Source organism: Dendropsophus ebraccatus, chromosome 1 (assembly GCF_027789765.1).
Source record: "Dendropsophus ebraccatus isolate aDenEbr1 chromosome 1, aDenEbr1.pat, whole genome shotgun sequence".
Classification (NCBI taxonomy): Eukaryota; Metazoa; Chordata; class Amphibia; order Anura; family Hylidae; genus Dendropsophus; species Dendropsophus ebraccatus.
In genome coordinates, this window is record NC_091454.1 from 77,322,143 (window position 1) to 77,338,909 (window position 16,767).

At 47.2% G+C, this 16,767-nt stretch overlaps 1 protein-coding gene across 3 annotated transcripts in view; it reads left to right on the forward strand.

The window, feature by feature from the left end:
- The first annotated feature begins 15,672 nt into the window (after positions 1-15,672).
- Positions 15,673-16,767, forward strand: part of CFAP54 (cilia and flagella associated protein 54) — a 258,255-nt gene continuing 257,160 nt past the window's right edge. For all 3 annotated transcript variants that reach the window (XM_069973813.1, XM_069973829.1, XM_069973821.1), the window contains exon 1: positions 15,673-15,877. In XM_069973813.1, coding sequence (XP_069829914.1) covers positions 15,723-15,877 — 155 coding nt within the window. In that variant the 5' untranslated portion in view covers positions 15,673-15,722. The remainder of the gene's footprint in view (positions 15,878-16,767) is intronic.

A 16,767-nucleotide genomic window follows, 5' to 3' on the forward strand; every position in this document is an offset into this window, starting at 1 on the left:
CTTAGCGTTTCGAGTGGGACATCATCAAAGGCATTACCAATTCACATGCCTTCCCTTCGGCCTATCTTCGTCCCCACAGGTTTTTATCAAAGTCCTGGTGGTCCTGGCAGCCCTCCTAAGACTCTAGGGCATTTTTTTCGTACCTTATCTCGACGATTGCCTGCTCAAAGCTCCGTCACAACATCTTCTGAGACATCACGTGGCAAGAACTATCAGTCTTCTGCAAGAACATGGGTTTATAATAAACCACAAGAAGTCCTGTCTTGTTCCCTCTCAGATGTGTCAATTCCTGGGTTTCATTCTGGATGACAGTATGTCTGTCGGAAGATCGAGTGTCCAAGTTGGAGTCCCAGGTCACCTCCTTGAGATCGGTGCGGAGAACCTCGATCAGGGCAGCCATGTCAGTTCTGGGTCTCATGACCTCATCCTTGGACGCGGTACCATGGTCCAGAGCACACATGAGGCCTCTGCAGAAGGACATCCTTGCTCAATGGAACAGATGGCCGTGGGATCTCGACAGAATGATGGTCCTTTTTCCCTTAACCAAGGAGGACTTACTTTGGTGGTTGCATCCGGGACAGCTGATGAGGGGCAAATCCCTTCTACTACCATCCCAGCTAGTTCTAACCACGGATGCATCCAGTCGTGCCTGGAGGGCTTATCTCGGCAATCATTGGGTCCAGCGGGCTTGGTCTCAAACGGAGGCTGTTTTCGTCCAACAGGAGGGAATTGAGAGCCATACATTTGGCCTTAATGTCTTTTTCCCCACTCGTCCTACATCACTGGGTCTTGATCCAGTCCGACAACCTCCCTGCGGTGTTTTACATCAACAAGCAGGGAGGGACCAAGTCCCCACACTTGGAGGAAGAGTGTCGCCTCTTGATGACCTGGGCGGAAGATCATCTGCAATAATTACGTGCAGTTCACATCAGGGGCAGCCTGAACTCCAGAGCAGATTGGTTGAGCAGGAATCAAGTGAATCCAGCAGAATGGAGTTTGAATCCCAAAGTGTTCATGCAGATTACATCTTTTCTGGGACATCCAGACATGGATGTCATGGCGACCAGGCAGAACAGACAAGTAGAGAGGTTCTGCTCAATCTAAAGCAGGATCAGGCGGATGGGCTGGACGGTCTCTCAATCTCCTGGAAGGTGATGCTAATATATATTTTTCCCCTGATTCCAAAGGTCCTCAGCAAGATCTTGGAAGATCAGGCTACTGTCATCGCGATTCTCCCTTTTTGGCCGAGGAGGGCCTGGTTTCCACTCGCGTGCAAGCTCTCGAGCGGTCGCTGTTGGGAAATCCCTCTACGCCCGGACCTCCTCCTGCAGAATGGCCTCTACCATCCGGCTCCGGGCAGTCTCCAGCTTGCGGTCTGGAGTCTGAAAGGGACAATCTGAAGGGTCTTGGTTTAGCGGATGAGGTGGTGAAAATATTGATGGCCTCTAGGAGGCCTTCGAACAATAAAGGTGTATAATAGAATACTTCGTAAATTCCATGCCTGGTGTTCGGTCAAAGATGTTTCTTCGTCCTCTGTCTCCAGTGTGCTGAAGTTTCTTCAGGAGGGATTTCAGAAAGGGTTCAAGACTAATACACTGAAGGTGCATTTTTCGGCCATTAATGCCTCTCTTCAGGGTGCCCTCTCCAACAATTCTTTAGTGAAGAGATTTTTCAGGGCCACCAAATTGCTGCGTCCTCAAATTCGTGAACCATTGCCTTCGTGGGATCTTCCCTTAGTGCTGGACTCTATGACTAAACCTCCTTTTAAGCCATTGTCGGAAGTGGCAGAAAAGTTTTGTCATGGAAAACCTTGTTCTTGGTGGCTATCACCACTGCGAAAAGCGTGGGAGAAATTCAATCCTTTTCGGCCAAAGAACCTCACCTCTGTTTCTCCCAAGATCACCTCATTCTGAGAACTCGAAAAGATTTTCTGCCCAAGGACCCTTCAACTGAGAATGTTAATCAGGAAGTATACCTACCTTCTTTCTTCCCTGATCCAGTTGACTCAGAGCAGCAGAAATGGCACCTGTTGGATGTAAAACGCGCAGTATTGGTGTACCTGGACAGAACCAGCGCTTTTAGAAGCTCGGATGCATTGTTTGTTCAATTTCAGGGCCCGAATAAGGGAAAACCTGCTACGAAAGCTTCATTGGCAAGATGCATACGCGGTGGCTTCAAGTTACTCCTCAGCAGGCCTTCTTCCTCCAGAAGGTTTCAGGCCTCATTCTACCAGATCCACCTCACCTTCGTGGGCGGAATTGGCTCAAGTATCCTTGGATGAGATATGTCGTGCGGCGACGTGGTCAAGCCCATGCACCTTCATGAAACACTACCGTGTGGATGTGCTAGCTTCCCAGGCGGCGACCTTCGGCAGAAGGGTGCTTGAATTGGCTACTGGGTGATGTCTTCCCGCAGGTCTTCTAGCTGGGACTGCTAAACTTGGATAAAGCTCTAAGGTTGTCTGGAAAACATGGATACAGCCAATGACTATATCCATGATTTCCACATAGCCTTAGGGCTTTATCCAACTTCAGCAGCCACTGCTAATCAAATGCCGAAAGTTCGGGTTCGGATCGACTCGAGCATGCTCGAGGTTCACTCATCTCTAATCACTTCCATTGTTCTGTGCAGCTGATTCAGAGATATCCTCATAAATAACATGGACAATAAGTTGTTCTCTCTATTATGTGCATGAGCCCAGTAGACCTAGATATTCATGAGAAGCAGAAAACTCCGCCCACTAGCTGCTGATTGGCAGTTATCTATCCATTCTGTGTACTGGCATTCAACTGTATATTAGCAGGTGGGGGGAGGGGTGTGGCAGGAATCTTATTCTCCTGCATATTAGGGGAATGGCTGAACAAGATGATGTAAGTAAACACCGATCTGTTCAGTATTTATATTACTAGTTCATGTTGCCCTCATTTAAGCTAGTGACAGATTCCCTTTAGGTGTGGAGAAATTGATTGAAATAAAAGTTAAATCAGGGTCAGACTGTCTGCTTTAAAGGACAACTCCGGCGTCAGCAAAAAAACAAAAACAAAACACTGACATAGATCCCATACTCAACATACCTAAGTTGATCGCCATTCAAAAATCCCGGCGGCCGCAAAACCCGTCAACCCGTTCGCGTCTTCATCTTCTTCCTCACTTCCGGCGTCCCACAGCATAAATGAGACTGAAAAGGCTGCCAATGCACGTGCGCACCGGCAGCCTTTTCATTGGCTGGATCACATCACATGGCTTCCAGCTTGCTTAGCCAATCAGAGCTGAGCAAGCTGGAAGCCATGTGATGCATTCCAGCCAATGAAAAGGCTGCTGGTGCACCAGCAGTCTTTTTGCTCCCATTCATTCTAATGGAAGACGGGGAAGAAGAGGATGACCAGGCCTGCCCCCCGCTTGTGACGACATCAGTAAGTATGTTTTTTTTTTTTTTTTACTTTCAGGGGGGGGGGGAGGCAGGTGAATAACATACATTACAACATAGTTAAGGGGGGGAAAAAAACCCCGGAGTTGCCCTTTAATCCCTTACCAACCTATGACATTCATGTGCAGGAATAGGATGTGGGCTCAAGAAAAAAATAATTATTTTATATATTTATATTAATAGGTCCCTAGGACGACTTAAAAATTGTTAAAAAAAAAGTTTAAAAAAATAAGTTGACTTTTGCTAAATTGTAAACAAAGAAAAATATCTAATATTGTCGGGTAAAGAATTGTCTAAAATACTAAATTATAATATTTCTAATCCTACTTGGTTAATAGAATCAGTGCAAACGAATTCCAAAGTAAACAGCAGAAGACAGCACTTGAAGCAAAAAATTAAGTATTTTATTCACCGGTGTGCAATGTTTCGGCCTTTCTCAAGCAGTGATACAATGCCAATGTATTAAATCAAATATATACACACAAGTGTTGACAGGAAGTGCAATAAAGTGTTACTCATCAAATCATCATCATATTTATCATAACAGTGTTGAAATGCGTGATCACAAAGTAAACCAATGTTCATATACTGTCCCATATTACATCAAATCATGCAGCAACGATACAACTTATGTGGAAAATGTGTACAATTGTGAATCAATCAATAAGTGACTGGAGACGTCATTTATCAAACAGGTACTAATAATAAATAATGTAATCATAATAATGACCCTGCACCTGGTTCATCCTCTTTCCGGGATCCTCCGTATCAGTGTTAATGCTCCAGAGTCCACCACAGATGACGTCAGACGTACCAATCCACGCCCAATAGGTGTAGAGAGGCAGAACGTTCCAAGCCCACCAGTTCAGGTTGGCGCTGCACAGGCGCACTAATCACAATATCAATAAAGGCCATCTTTAAAGAGGGAAAAATGACACTCAAGTGCAGGCACAGAATAAATGTCAGGCTGTAGATATTCTAAGTGCATAACAATAGAAAAAGACTAGAGGACATGAATATAATTCCGTACTAAGTAAATATGGCCACTATAAGTACTATATTGGGCAAAAATAATACAAATATAATATAAATACAATGTATCAGCAACTTCCCAACTCAAAAGAGGAATGAATAAGGTACAGGGGGTCCCTAACAGATGACATCTGTCACAAAATAGTCGGTCAAGTGTTAGGGGAGTTAACTAACCCAATGTATGGTATCGGCAATGATGTGACGCTCACCATATGCCGGTCCCACAAGGGACACCAACATGGAAGTCTCCCACTAACTGGAGGACAACTAAGTGGTGAAAAGACTTTTCAAGTCCTCTAGTCTTTTTCTATTGTTCCTGTGTTTGATCCTGGTCTCTCTGCTGCTAAAGACAACGGTCGCTGTTTTAAAATTCTGGCAATCAATGGCCATGACATGATGGACATTCACTCAATTTCAACAGGGATTTGAACCAAAGAATGATCTGCTGGCAGGACTGTAGACAGGTGAGTTACCCCTAGACCTCAGCTCCAACAATTTAGGTTCAAAGACTCAACTATACCTGAGTGTTTCTTTCAGACATAAACTGCCTATAGAGCAGTGTTTCTCAACCTTTTCAAGACATGTACCCCCATGCGACAAGATGCTCCAGCCCAGTACCCCCAGAGATTTGATCGATTATAATCTTTGTCCTAGGTTAGGTTCAAGCGTATGTTTTGCAGCAAAATCCGCTGCGATACTCTGTACTGTTATGGCATATGGTTTTGCATTCTCGCAGCAGATTTACATTACCAGAATGCCTATTTAACTGCTTGGCCTTACAGATAATAGTTACCTGACCACTCTCCCATCTGCTTCTCAGTCTCACAGGTCACCAACAGCCCGCCCAGCCAATCAGTGGCTGTGGCGGGCAGTCATTCGGGAGCCAGGGAAGCAGGCAGAAGCTTGGACAGGTAATGATAAGCCCCTTTCATCTAGGTACACTCCTGGTGCCAGATTTGTTTCCTGCAAATACATCCCCTGCCACTACATATGCCCCTTTTGGCTAGGTATGTCTCTTGCAGCCAGGCATGTCCAATGGAACCAGATGTGCCCCTTGCCATATATGACCCCTGAAGCCGGATATGTCCCCCTGCAGCCAAATAACACCCCCAACGTAGCTAGATACCTTCCTCCATGTAGCCAGATACCTCCCCCTTGCAGTCAGATACCTCCCCATGTAGTCAGATACCTCCCCATGTAGCCAGATACCTCCCCTTGCAGTCAGATACCTCCCCATGTAGCCAGCTACCTTTCCATGTAGCCAGATACCTCCCCCATGTAATCAGATACCTCCCCCATGTAATCAGATACCTCCCCATGTAGCCAGATACCTCCCCCATGTAGTCAGATACCTCCACCATGTAGTCAGATACCTCCACCATGTAGTCAGATACCTCCACCATGTAGTCAGATACCTCCTCATGTAGTCAGATACCTCCCCCATATAGTCAGATACCTCCCCCATATAGTCAGATACCTCCCCCATATAGTCAGATACCTCCCCCATGTAGACAGATACCTCCACCATGTAGACAGATACCTCCCCCATGTATTCAGATACCTTCCCCATGTAGTCAGAAAACTCCACCATGTAGTCAGATACCTCCGCCATATAGCCAGATACCTCGCTAAATAGCCAGTTGTTTTGATGGTTGATTTGATGTGGCTATCTATTAATGCTGAACAGAGAGGTCTGTGAGGCGTCACCCCTTGGAAATGTATTTTTACCTCGGAGTACCTCTACCAAATAACGTTCTACAAAATACAAAAAACAAAACATCATTCAGTGACTCACAGGTATCATGGTGACTTTTTGCATCTCTTCGGAACCTGACAAACATCTCAGGCTCCGTACATTTCCCGCAATTTCCTTACCTTTTTCCCACCTATAGACTCCTATACAGTAGTCATGTCATGTGTAGTGAGTAGATATGTGGGTTGCCCCCTGTATACATGTTCCCCTGCTGTACCCCGATGTAGTAATAATGCCCCCCTGCTGTGCCCCAGTGTAGTAATAATGCCCCCTGCTGTACCCCAATATAGTAATAATGCCCCTGCTGTACCCCAATATAGTAATAATATCTCCTGATGTACCCAAATATAGTAATATCTCCTGCAGTGCCCTTCATATAGTAATATCTATTAATGCTGGTCTTTTTCTGTAACTGCACTGCAAGTTAAAGTGTCAGAAATCAATAGCCCAGGTGATTTTAAGAGACTTTGTAATTGGGTTTATTAGCCAAATATGCCATTATCTGCATTTAAAAAGCCTTTTCCCAGGTCCCCCCTCCCTCCTCTTTTCCATCCACTGCAAAAAATCAGGAAATTGTGACTTGTTGCATCAGACGTACCCAGTCTGTTCTAGGGAGAGGGGAGGAGGAAGGAGGGAGTTAGCCGACAGCAGAAAGCTCATAACAGAGGATTACAGGCACGGAGCTGGGTGAACGCTGTAATAAGAGCTCAGAGAGGTCAGTGGTGACTGTCAGAGGAGATAGAGGGTGATGTATTTGTAGATTTTTCGGCTAATAAACCCAATGACAAAGTTTCTTAAAATCGCCTGGACTATTGATTTCTGCAAAAAAAAATTTCACGACAGTGACACTTTAAATACTATTTTCACCTGTTATAATATTAGTGACCACCAGATGGCAGTGTTGCAATTGGCACACATTATGCTGCAGTGCCTATAAATTTTATATCTTGGTTTGATTTACCACACTGAGATCTTTTTCCCCCTCAGTCCTTTGTGTTATTTGTGTCATTTCCCATGAAATTCCCTAGTTTTTACTAATTTTGTATATTATTTATATGTAAATAAAGGATTTTGTTATATTTCTAATTATTTGTGCAATTCTTTTGGATTTCCATATAGTAATAATGTCTCCTGCTGTGCCCACCATATAGTAATAATGTCCCTTGCTGTGCTCCCATATAGTAATGCCTCCTGCTGTGCCCACCATATAGTAATAATGCCCCCTGCTGTGCCCCATATAGTAATATCTCCTGCTGAGCCTCCATATAGTAATAATGTCCTCTGCTGTGCCCTCCATATAGTAATAATACCTCCTACTGTCCCTTCATATAGTTATAATGTCTCCTGCTGTGCCCCCATATAGTAATAATGTTCCCTGCTGAGCCTTCCATATAGTAATAATGCCTCCTACTGTCTCTCCATATAGTAATAATACCTCCTTGCTGTGCCCACATATAGTAATAACAGCTCCTTGCTTTGCCCACATAGTATTTATGGCCCCCTGCTGTCCCCTGCCCTGTCACATAGTAATGGCCCCCCATGCCCCAAAACAAACAAAACAAACTTCATACTCACCTAATCCTAAAACTCTCTTCTCCAGCCACTGAGCCAGAAGAATCACGGTGAGCCATGGCACAGCAGAGTTAGGTCTGAAGGGGAGAGAGGAGGTGAAGGGGGAGATAGGAGAGAAGGGGGGAGAGAGAGGAGATGAAGGGGGGAGAGAGAGGAGATGAAGGGGGGAGAGAGGAGATGAAGGGGGGAGAGAGGAGATGAAGGGGGGAGAGAGGAGATGAAGGGGGGAGAGAGAGAAGGAGAAAAGAGGGGGTTGAATTTGGTATTGGAGGCGCAGTACCCCCATAGCACCCACGGGTGGGTGATGCTGCTGGGGGGAAGGAGAGAAGTCAGGGCCGTATCCTATTGTTTCTACCACGCGAGGGGCTGGTAGTGACATCCCCTGACCCCACTGAGACGCGATAGGACCCCAACTCCCCTTTCCTCCCAGACCGCACTCTGAGGATAGTGGCAGCCTGCCCAGCCCGCTTTGGAGGGCGATAGGTCCCGTGATGGAGAGCGATGGAGGTGCTTTGCTGCGCTTGCACCCCTGACACCGAGGGCTCATAGCACCCACTCCCTCCATCCCAGGACGATGTTATGTCTCATCAACACAAATATGGTATTAATAAAAACTAGAGATCATTGTGCGAAAAATGACACCCCATACAGCCCTGTGCATGAAAAAATAGCAACGCTATAAGAGTCATAATAGGGACATTGTAATCACACCGATTTGCAAAAAGAAGTTTTGCTGTTAATAAAAATAGTAAAACATTAGAAAAGCTATATAACCTGCATATCGCTGTATTCAGACTGACCTATATAATAAAGATAATATTTCGGGGGTTCCATCATACATGGTATGAAAGATTAAAAGGCGCCTTTACAAAGTACACCTGTTCCTGAAAAAAAACAAGCCCTTACAGGGCCCTGTAGCTGGAAAGATAAAAGAGTTATCGCTCTTAGAAGACGAGGAAGAAAAAACAAACACGCTAAATTGAAAATTGTACCGGTCCTGAAGGCCATTTTGGGCTCTGTCCTCAAGGGGTTAAGCAATAATTTTCCATCGGTATGCAGGCAACGATCAAACGACTAGCAAAAATTTGTTCATTATGGTGGAATTTGCACGATAACGGTCGAATTTGAACGATAATCGTACGTGTAAACAAAGCGAATGATTAAGCGACGAGCGAGAAATCGTTCATTTTGATCTTTCAACAACTTCTCAAATCGTCGTTGATCCTTCGCAAAAAATTCGCAGATCGTTCCATGTAAACAGTCTTTCAACGATTTCACCTATGTATGAGATAGGCTTAAGCGATCGCAAAACGATCGCAAAACGATTTTTCCGTACGATGTATCGTTCCGTCTAAACGCTGATCATTATTAAAAAAAAATTGTTCATTCAAAATCGTTAATCGTGCGATCGGGCGAATTATCGCTCCGTGTAAAACCACCATTAGTGATCAATCACATCATTGATAATCATTAACAAATTTTTCAGCGTACGTGCACATTGTTCATTATTACGATCGTTCATATACTACAGTATACAAATAATCGTAATTGTGATAGTAACAACTGGTGAAACATTTCAGGAAATTTGCAAAAGTGCTAATCAGAGGAAATGAAAAATCGCTTCATATAACAGGACCCTAAGATATATGCTGGAAGTGCAAAAACTGCAAAGGAAAGATAACTGAGATGAAGTAGTGATCCCTGGAGTAGCTGCTTGTCTGGGAGGTGGCCTCACACTGCAGCACATAACACCAGCCTCTACTGACACTGCTGATAACAGAGACCAGTGGACTGTATAACAGTGACCAGTATACAGTATATGGCTGGGTTCACACACAGTATATTTCAGGCAGTATTTCGTCCTCATGTCAGGTCCTCATAGCAACCAAAACCCGGAGTGGATTAAAAGCACAGAAAGGCTCTGTTCACATAATGTTGTAATTTAGTGGATGGCCGTCATTTAATGGCAAATATTTGCTGTTATCTTAAAACAACGGATGTTGTATTGAAATAATGGCAGTTATTTACCGTTATATGGCGGCCATCCACTCAATTTCACCATTTTGTGTTTTCAATCCACTCCTGGTTTTGGTTGCTATGAGGACCTGACATGAGGACCAAATACTGCCTGAAATATACTGTGTGTGAACCCAGCCTTACAGTGACCAGTGGACTGTATAACAGAGACCAGTGTACTGTATAAACAGAGACCAGTGTACTGTATAACAGAGACCAGCGTACTATATAACAGAGACCAGTGGACTGTATAACAGAAACCAGCGGACTGTATAACAGAGACCAGTGGACTGTATAACAGAGACCAGTGGACTGTATAACAGAGACCAGTGTACTGTACAACAGAGACCAGTGTACAGTATAACAGAGACCAGTGTACTGTATAACAGAGACCAGCGTCAGTGGCGGATTATAATGTGGGCAGTTTGGGTGGCCGCCCGAGGCTCCAGGGGGGCCCATGCCGTGCCGCCCACATTAGGATGTTACAGAGCAGCAGAACATCACTTGTGGGGGGGCCATCTATAACGGAGGGGGGAAGAGAGAGGGGGCCATCTATAATGGAGGGGAGGAGAAGAGAGAGGGGGCCATCTATAAGGGAGGGGGGAGAAGAGAGAGGTGGCCATCTATAAGGGAGGGGGGAGAAGGGGGCATCTATAAGGGAGGGGGGAGAAGAGAGAGGGGGCCATCTATAAGGGAGGGGGAGAGAGGGGGGCCATCTATAAGGGAGGGGGGATAAGAGAGAGAGGGCCATCTATAAGGGAGGGGGGATAAGAGAGAGAGGGCCATCTATAAGGGAGTGGCGGGGGGGAGAGGGGGGCATCTATAAGGGAGGGGGATAAGAGAGAGGGGGCCATCTGTAAGGGAGGGGGGATAAGAGAGAGGGGGCCATCTGTAAGGGAGGGGGGAGAGAGGGGGGCCATCTATAAGGTAGGGGGGATAAGAGAGAGAGGGCCATCTATAAGGGAGGGGGGATAAGAGAGAGGGGGCCATCTATAAGGGAGGGGGTTAAGAGAGAGGGGGCCATCTATAAGGGAGGGGGGAGAAGAGAGAGGGGGCCATCTATAAGGGAGGGGGAGAGAGGGGCCATCTATAAGGGAGGGGGGAGAAGAGAGAGGGGGCCATCTATAAGGGAGGGGGAGAGAGGGGGGCCATCTATAAGGGAGGGGGGATAAAAGAGAGAGAGCCATCTCTAAGGGGGGAGAGAGGGAGGCCATCTCTAAGGGGGGAGAGAGGGAGGCCATCTATAAGGGAGGGGGGATAAAAGAGAGAGGGCCATCTCTAAGGAGGGGAGAGAGGGGGGCCATCTATAAGGGAGGGGGGATAAGAGAGAGAGGGTCATCTATAAGGGAGGGGAGATAAAAGAGAGGGGGCCATCTATAAGGGAGGGGGAGAAGAGAGAGGGAGCTATCTATAAGGGAGGGGGGGGGGAAGAGAGAGGGGGCCATCTATAAGGGAGGGGGGAGAAGAGAGGGGGGCATCTATAAGGGAGGGGGGAGAAGGGGCCATCTATAAGGGAGGCAGGAGAAGAGAGAGGGGGCCATCTATAGGGGGGGAGAGAGGGGGCCATCTATAAGGAAGGGGGGTAAGAGAGAGAGAGGGCCATCTATAAGGGAGTGGGGGGGGGGAGAGGGGGGGCATCTATAAGGGAGGGGGATAAGAGAGAGGGGGCCATCTGTAAGGGAGGGGGGAGAAGAGAGAGGGGGCCATCTATAGGGGGGGAGAGAGGGGGGCCATCTAAAAGGGAGGGGGGATAAAAGAGAGAGGGCCATCTATAAGGGAGAGGAGATAAGAGAGAGGGGGCCATCTATAAGGGAGGGGGAGAAGAGAGAGGGGGCCATCTATAAGGGAGGGGGGAGAAGAGAGAGGGGGCCATCTATAAGGGAGGGGGAGAAGAGAGAGGGGGCCATCTATAAGGGAGGGGGAGAGAGGGGGGGCATCTATAAGGGAGGGGGGATAAAAGAGAGAGGGCCATCTCTAAGGGGGGAGAGAGGGAGGCCATCTATAAGGGAGGGGGGGAGAAGAGAGAGGGGGCCATCTATAGGGGGGGAGAGAGGGGGGCCATCTATAAGGGAGGAGGGATAAGAGAGAGAGGGCCATCTATAAGGGAGGGGAGATAAGAGAGAGGGGGCCATCTATAAGGGAGGGGGAGAAGAGAGAGGGGGCCATCTATAAGGGAGGGGGTGAAGAGAGAGGGGGCCATCTATAAGGGAGGGGGTGAAGAGAGAGGTGGCCATCTATAAGGGAAGGGGAGAAGAGGGAGGGGGCCATGTATAAGGGAGGGGGAAAAAGAGAGAGGGGGCCATCTATAAGGGAGGGGGGAGAAGAGAGGGGGGGGCATCTTTAAGGGAGGGGGGAGAAGGGGCCATCTATAAGGGAGGCGGGAGAAGAGAGAGGGGGCCATCTATAAGGGAGTGGGAGGGGGAGAGGAGGGCCATCTATAAGGGAGGGGGAAGAAGAGAGAGGGGGCCATCTATAGGGGGGAGAGAGGGGGGCAATCTATAAGGGAGGGGGGATAAAAGAGAGAGGGCCATCTAAAAGGGGGGGGGGAGAGAGGGGTCATCTATAAGGGAGGGGGGATAAGAGAGAGAGGGCCATCTATAAGGGAGTGAGGATAAGAGAGAGGGGGCCATCTATAAGGGGGGGAGAAGAGAGAGGGGGCCATATATAAGGGGGGGGGGGGAGAAGGGGCCATCTATAAGAGAGGGGGGGGAGAGAAGGGGCCATCTATAAGGGAGGGTGGGAGAGAGAGGGGGCCATCTATAAGGGGGGGAGAGAAGGGGCCATCTATAAGTGGGGGGACAACATAGGGGGAGAGGCGGCCATCTATAAGAGGGCTACATAGAGGGATGCATATACTATAAGGGGCATCACATAGAGCATGGGTCTCAAACTCGCGGCCCTCCAGCTGTTGCAAAACTACAATTCCCATCAAGCTTTGGCTGTCCCAGGCATGATGGGAATTGTAGTTTTGCAACAGCTGGAGGGCCACGAGTTTGAGACCCCTGACATAGAGTCAGCCTACCTACTAAACGAGGGTGTAAAGAGGCCAATAGAGATGTGCAGTTTGTAGAGAGATGAGGATGGTGCCAGTATAAGGAGCCTAATATGTCTGTTTGGCAGATTCTGTGGATTGGTGGCTCGGAGAAGTTCTCAAGATGGCCCAGGGCAGATGAAGACGAGGATGAAAAGGGAAGAACTCCGATCAGAGAAGACGTCCCCTGTGAGTCACCTGATATAACTGCACTGTAATGTATATGGTGTACAGAACCTGTGTGGAGCTGGGTACCTCTATATGACTGTATGAGGTGATGCGGTGACATTAGTCAGTATGTGGTGGTATTAGTATGCAGTGGTGTTAGGATGCGGTGGTATTAGTCAGTATGCGGTGGTATTAGTCAGTATGCAGTGACATTAGTCAGTAGGTGGTGGTATTAGTCAGTATGCTACACAGTACAGATACAGAAGCTTCTGACACCATTTACTGTGTTATTATCTGTAATTCCAGTCATGGCCGTGATGATACAACATGTAGCCATGCTGCACTCACAACATCCTCTGATAACTTATCACCACTCGGCGAGTGGGCCTGTGTGCTCTGAAATGCCACGGCTGATTTTCAGTTCCAGTCCAGCCCTGCTAACATGTAAGCAGTGTGTGTGTCGACACTGGGGGTGCTGGGACTGGAACATGGACCATTAAGAGCTGGGGGGAGGGGAGGCTGCCTGGCATTGGAACCGCACAATGATTACGGGGGCAGGCTGCATAGGGGGGCCAGATGGCCATATGTTAAGAGCAACAACAGAAAACCAGGTGGCAAGATGTTAATTGGGGGGGGGGGGGGGGGGCACAGCAGAAGACCAGATGAGGTGGCAAGATGTTTATGGGGGGGGGGGGGGGAGGCAGGGTACATTTAATTCGCCACTGACCAGCGGACTGTATAACAGAGACCAGCGGACTGTATAACAGAGACCAGCGGACTGTATAACAGAGACCAGTGTACAGTATAACAGAGACCAGTATACAGTATAACAGAGACCAGTGTACAGTATAACAGAGACCAGCGGACTGTATAACAGAGACCAGTGTACTGTATAACAGAGACCAGCGGACTGCATAACAGAGACCAGTGTACTGTATAACAGAGACCAGTATACAGTATAACAGAGACCAGTATACAGTATAACAGAGACCAGTGTACAGTATAACAGAGACCAGCGGACTGTATAACAGAGACCAGTATACAGTATAACAGAGACCAGTATACAGTATAACAGAGACCAGCGGACTGTATAACAGAGACCAGTATACAGTATAACAGAGACCAGTGTACAGTATAACAGAGACCAGTGTACTGTATAACAGAAACCAGTATACAGTATAACAGAGACCAGTATACAGTATAACAGAGATCAGTATACAGTATAACAGAGACCAGTGTACAGTATAACAGAGACCAGTGTACTGTATAACAGAGACCAGCGGACTGTATAACAGAGACCAGTGTACTGTATAACAGAGACCAGCGGACTGTATAACAGAGACCAGCGGACTGTATAACAGAGACCAGTATACTGTATAACAGAGACCAGCGGACTGTATAACAGAGACCAGTATACAGTATAACAGAGACCAGTATACAGTATAACAGAGACCAGTATACAGTATAACAGAGACCAGCGGACTGTATAACAGAGACCAGTATACAGTATAACAGAGACCAGTGTACAGTATAACAGAGACCAGCGGACTGTATAACAGAGACCAGTGTACAGTATAACAGAGACCAGCGGACTGTATAACAGAGACCAGTATACAGTATAACGGAGACCAGCGGACTGTATAACAGAGACCAGTATACAGTATAACAGAGACCAGCGGACTGTATAACAGAGATCAGTATACAGTATAACAGAGACCAGTGTACTGTATAACGGAGACGAGTGTACTGTATAACAGAGACCAGCGGACTGTATAACAGAGACGAGTGTACTGTATAACAGAGACCAGCGGACTGTATAATAGAGACCAGTGTACTGTATAACAGAGACCAGTGGACTGTATAACAGAGACCAGTATACAGTATAACAGAGACCAGTATACAGTATAACGGAGACCAGTGTACAGTATAACAGAGACCAGTATACAGTATAACAGAGACCAGTATACAGTATAACAGAGACCAGTGTACTGTATAACAGAGACCAGTATACAGTATAACAGAGATCAGTGTACTGTATAACAGAGACCAGTATACAGTATAACAGAGACCAGTGTACAGTATAACAGAGACCAGCGGACTGTATAACAGAGACCAGTGTACAGTATAACAGAGACCAGTGTACAGTATAACAGAGACCAGCGGACTGTATAACAGAGACCAGCGGACTGTATAACAGAGACCAGTGTACAGTATAACAGAGACCAGCGGACTGTATAACAGAGACCAGTATACAGTATAACGGAGACCAGCGGACTGTATAACAGAGACCAGTATACAGTATAACGGAGACCAGCGGACTGTATAATAGAGACCAGTGTACTGTATAACAGAGACCAGTGTACAGTATAACGGAGACCAGCGGACTGTATAATAGAGACCAGTGTACTGTATAACAGAGACCAGTATACAGTATAACACAGACCAGTGTACGGCATGCACCCGCCCAGCGCCTGGAGGCAATAATACCCTGTATGTCTCACGTCTATCTAGCACAGAACACAGTCTGCTGCTTCCTCCGGACGTACTCACACTAAACCAAAGAAAACAGCAGACGCTTACAAAGCGTGACGTCATACGCTGTTTACGCCGGTACGCGAAGCTCGTTGTGAAAACTACTCTTTGCGTCGGTCCTATGGAAACGGTTGCCAAGCAACTGCTTCTTGTGTATACCTGGTCAATTCAATGCGGAACTGATAGCCAGCATGGAGCCGCTGCCCGCCGCCTTCTACGGTGATATAGACAGCAAGAACCCGGTTATAGCGACGTTTGAAAATGAAGTCAGAGAGTTTCTTGGATTTATGAGGAAACTGCAGCGAGCTCCCCCGGGAGAAGCCCACCAGCAGGACCAAAGGAGGGGGTAATGCGTATATGGGTTCTCTGGGCAGCCATACGTCTATGTACTACTGCAATAAGGCCTGAATGTAACTGCATAACATGTAGTGTGCTGTAATGCCTGGGTGCACAGGGTAAAGTGCAAGCTGCACAGGGGCAGGAGTCTCCATCCTGTGGCTCTTACCTACTAGTATTCCCGTCCTGTGTCTCTTACCTCCTAGTATTCCCATCATGTGGCTCTTACCTCCTAGTAGTCTCCATCCTGTGGCTCTTACCTCCTAGTATTCCCGTCCTGTGTCTCTTACCTCCTAGTATTCCCATCCTGTGGCTCTTACCTCCTAGTAGTCTCCATCATGTGGCTCTTACCTCCTAGTAGTCTCCATCCTGTGGCTCTTACCTCCTAGTATTCCCATCCTGTGGCTCTTACCTCCTAGTATTCCCATCCTGTGGCTCTTACCTCCTAGTATTCCCATCCTGTGGCTCTTACCTCCTAGTATTCCCATCCTGTGGCTCTTACCTCCTAGTATTCCCCATCCTGTGGCTCTTACCTCCTAGTATTCCCCATCCTGTGGCTCTAACCTCCTAGTATTCCCATCCTGTGGCTCTTACCTCCTAGTATTCCCCATCCTGTGGCTCTTACCTCCTAGTATTCCCATCCTGTGGCTCTTACCACCTAGTATTCCCATCCTGTGGCTCTTACCTCCTAGTATTCCCATCCTGTGGCTCTTACCTCCTAGTATTCCCCATCCTGTGGCTCTTACCTCCTAGTATTCCCATCCTGTGGCTCTTACCGTTACCTCCTAGTATTCCCATCCTGTGGCTCTTACCTCCTAGTATTCCCATCCTGTGGCTCTTACCTCCTAGTATTCCCATCCTGTGGCTCTTACCTCCTAGTATTCCCATCCTGTGGCTCTT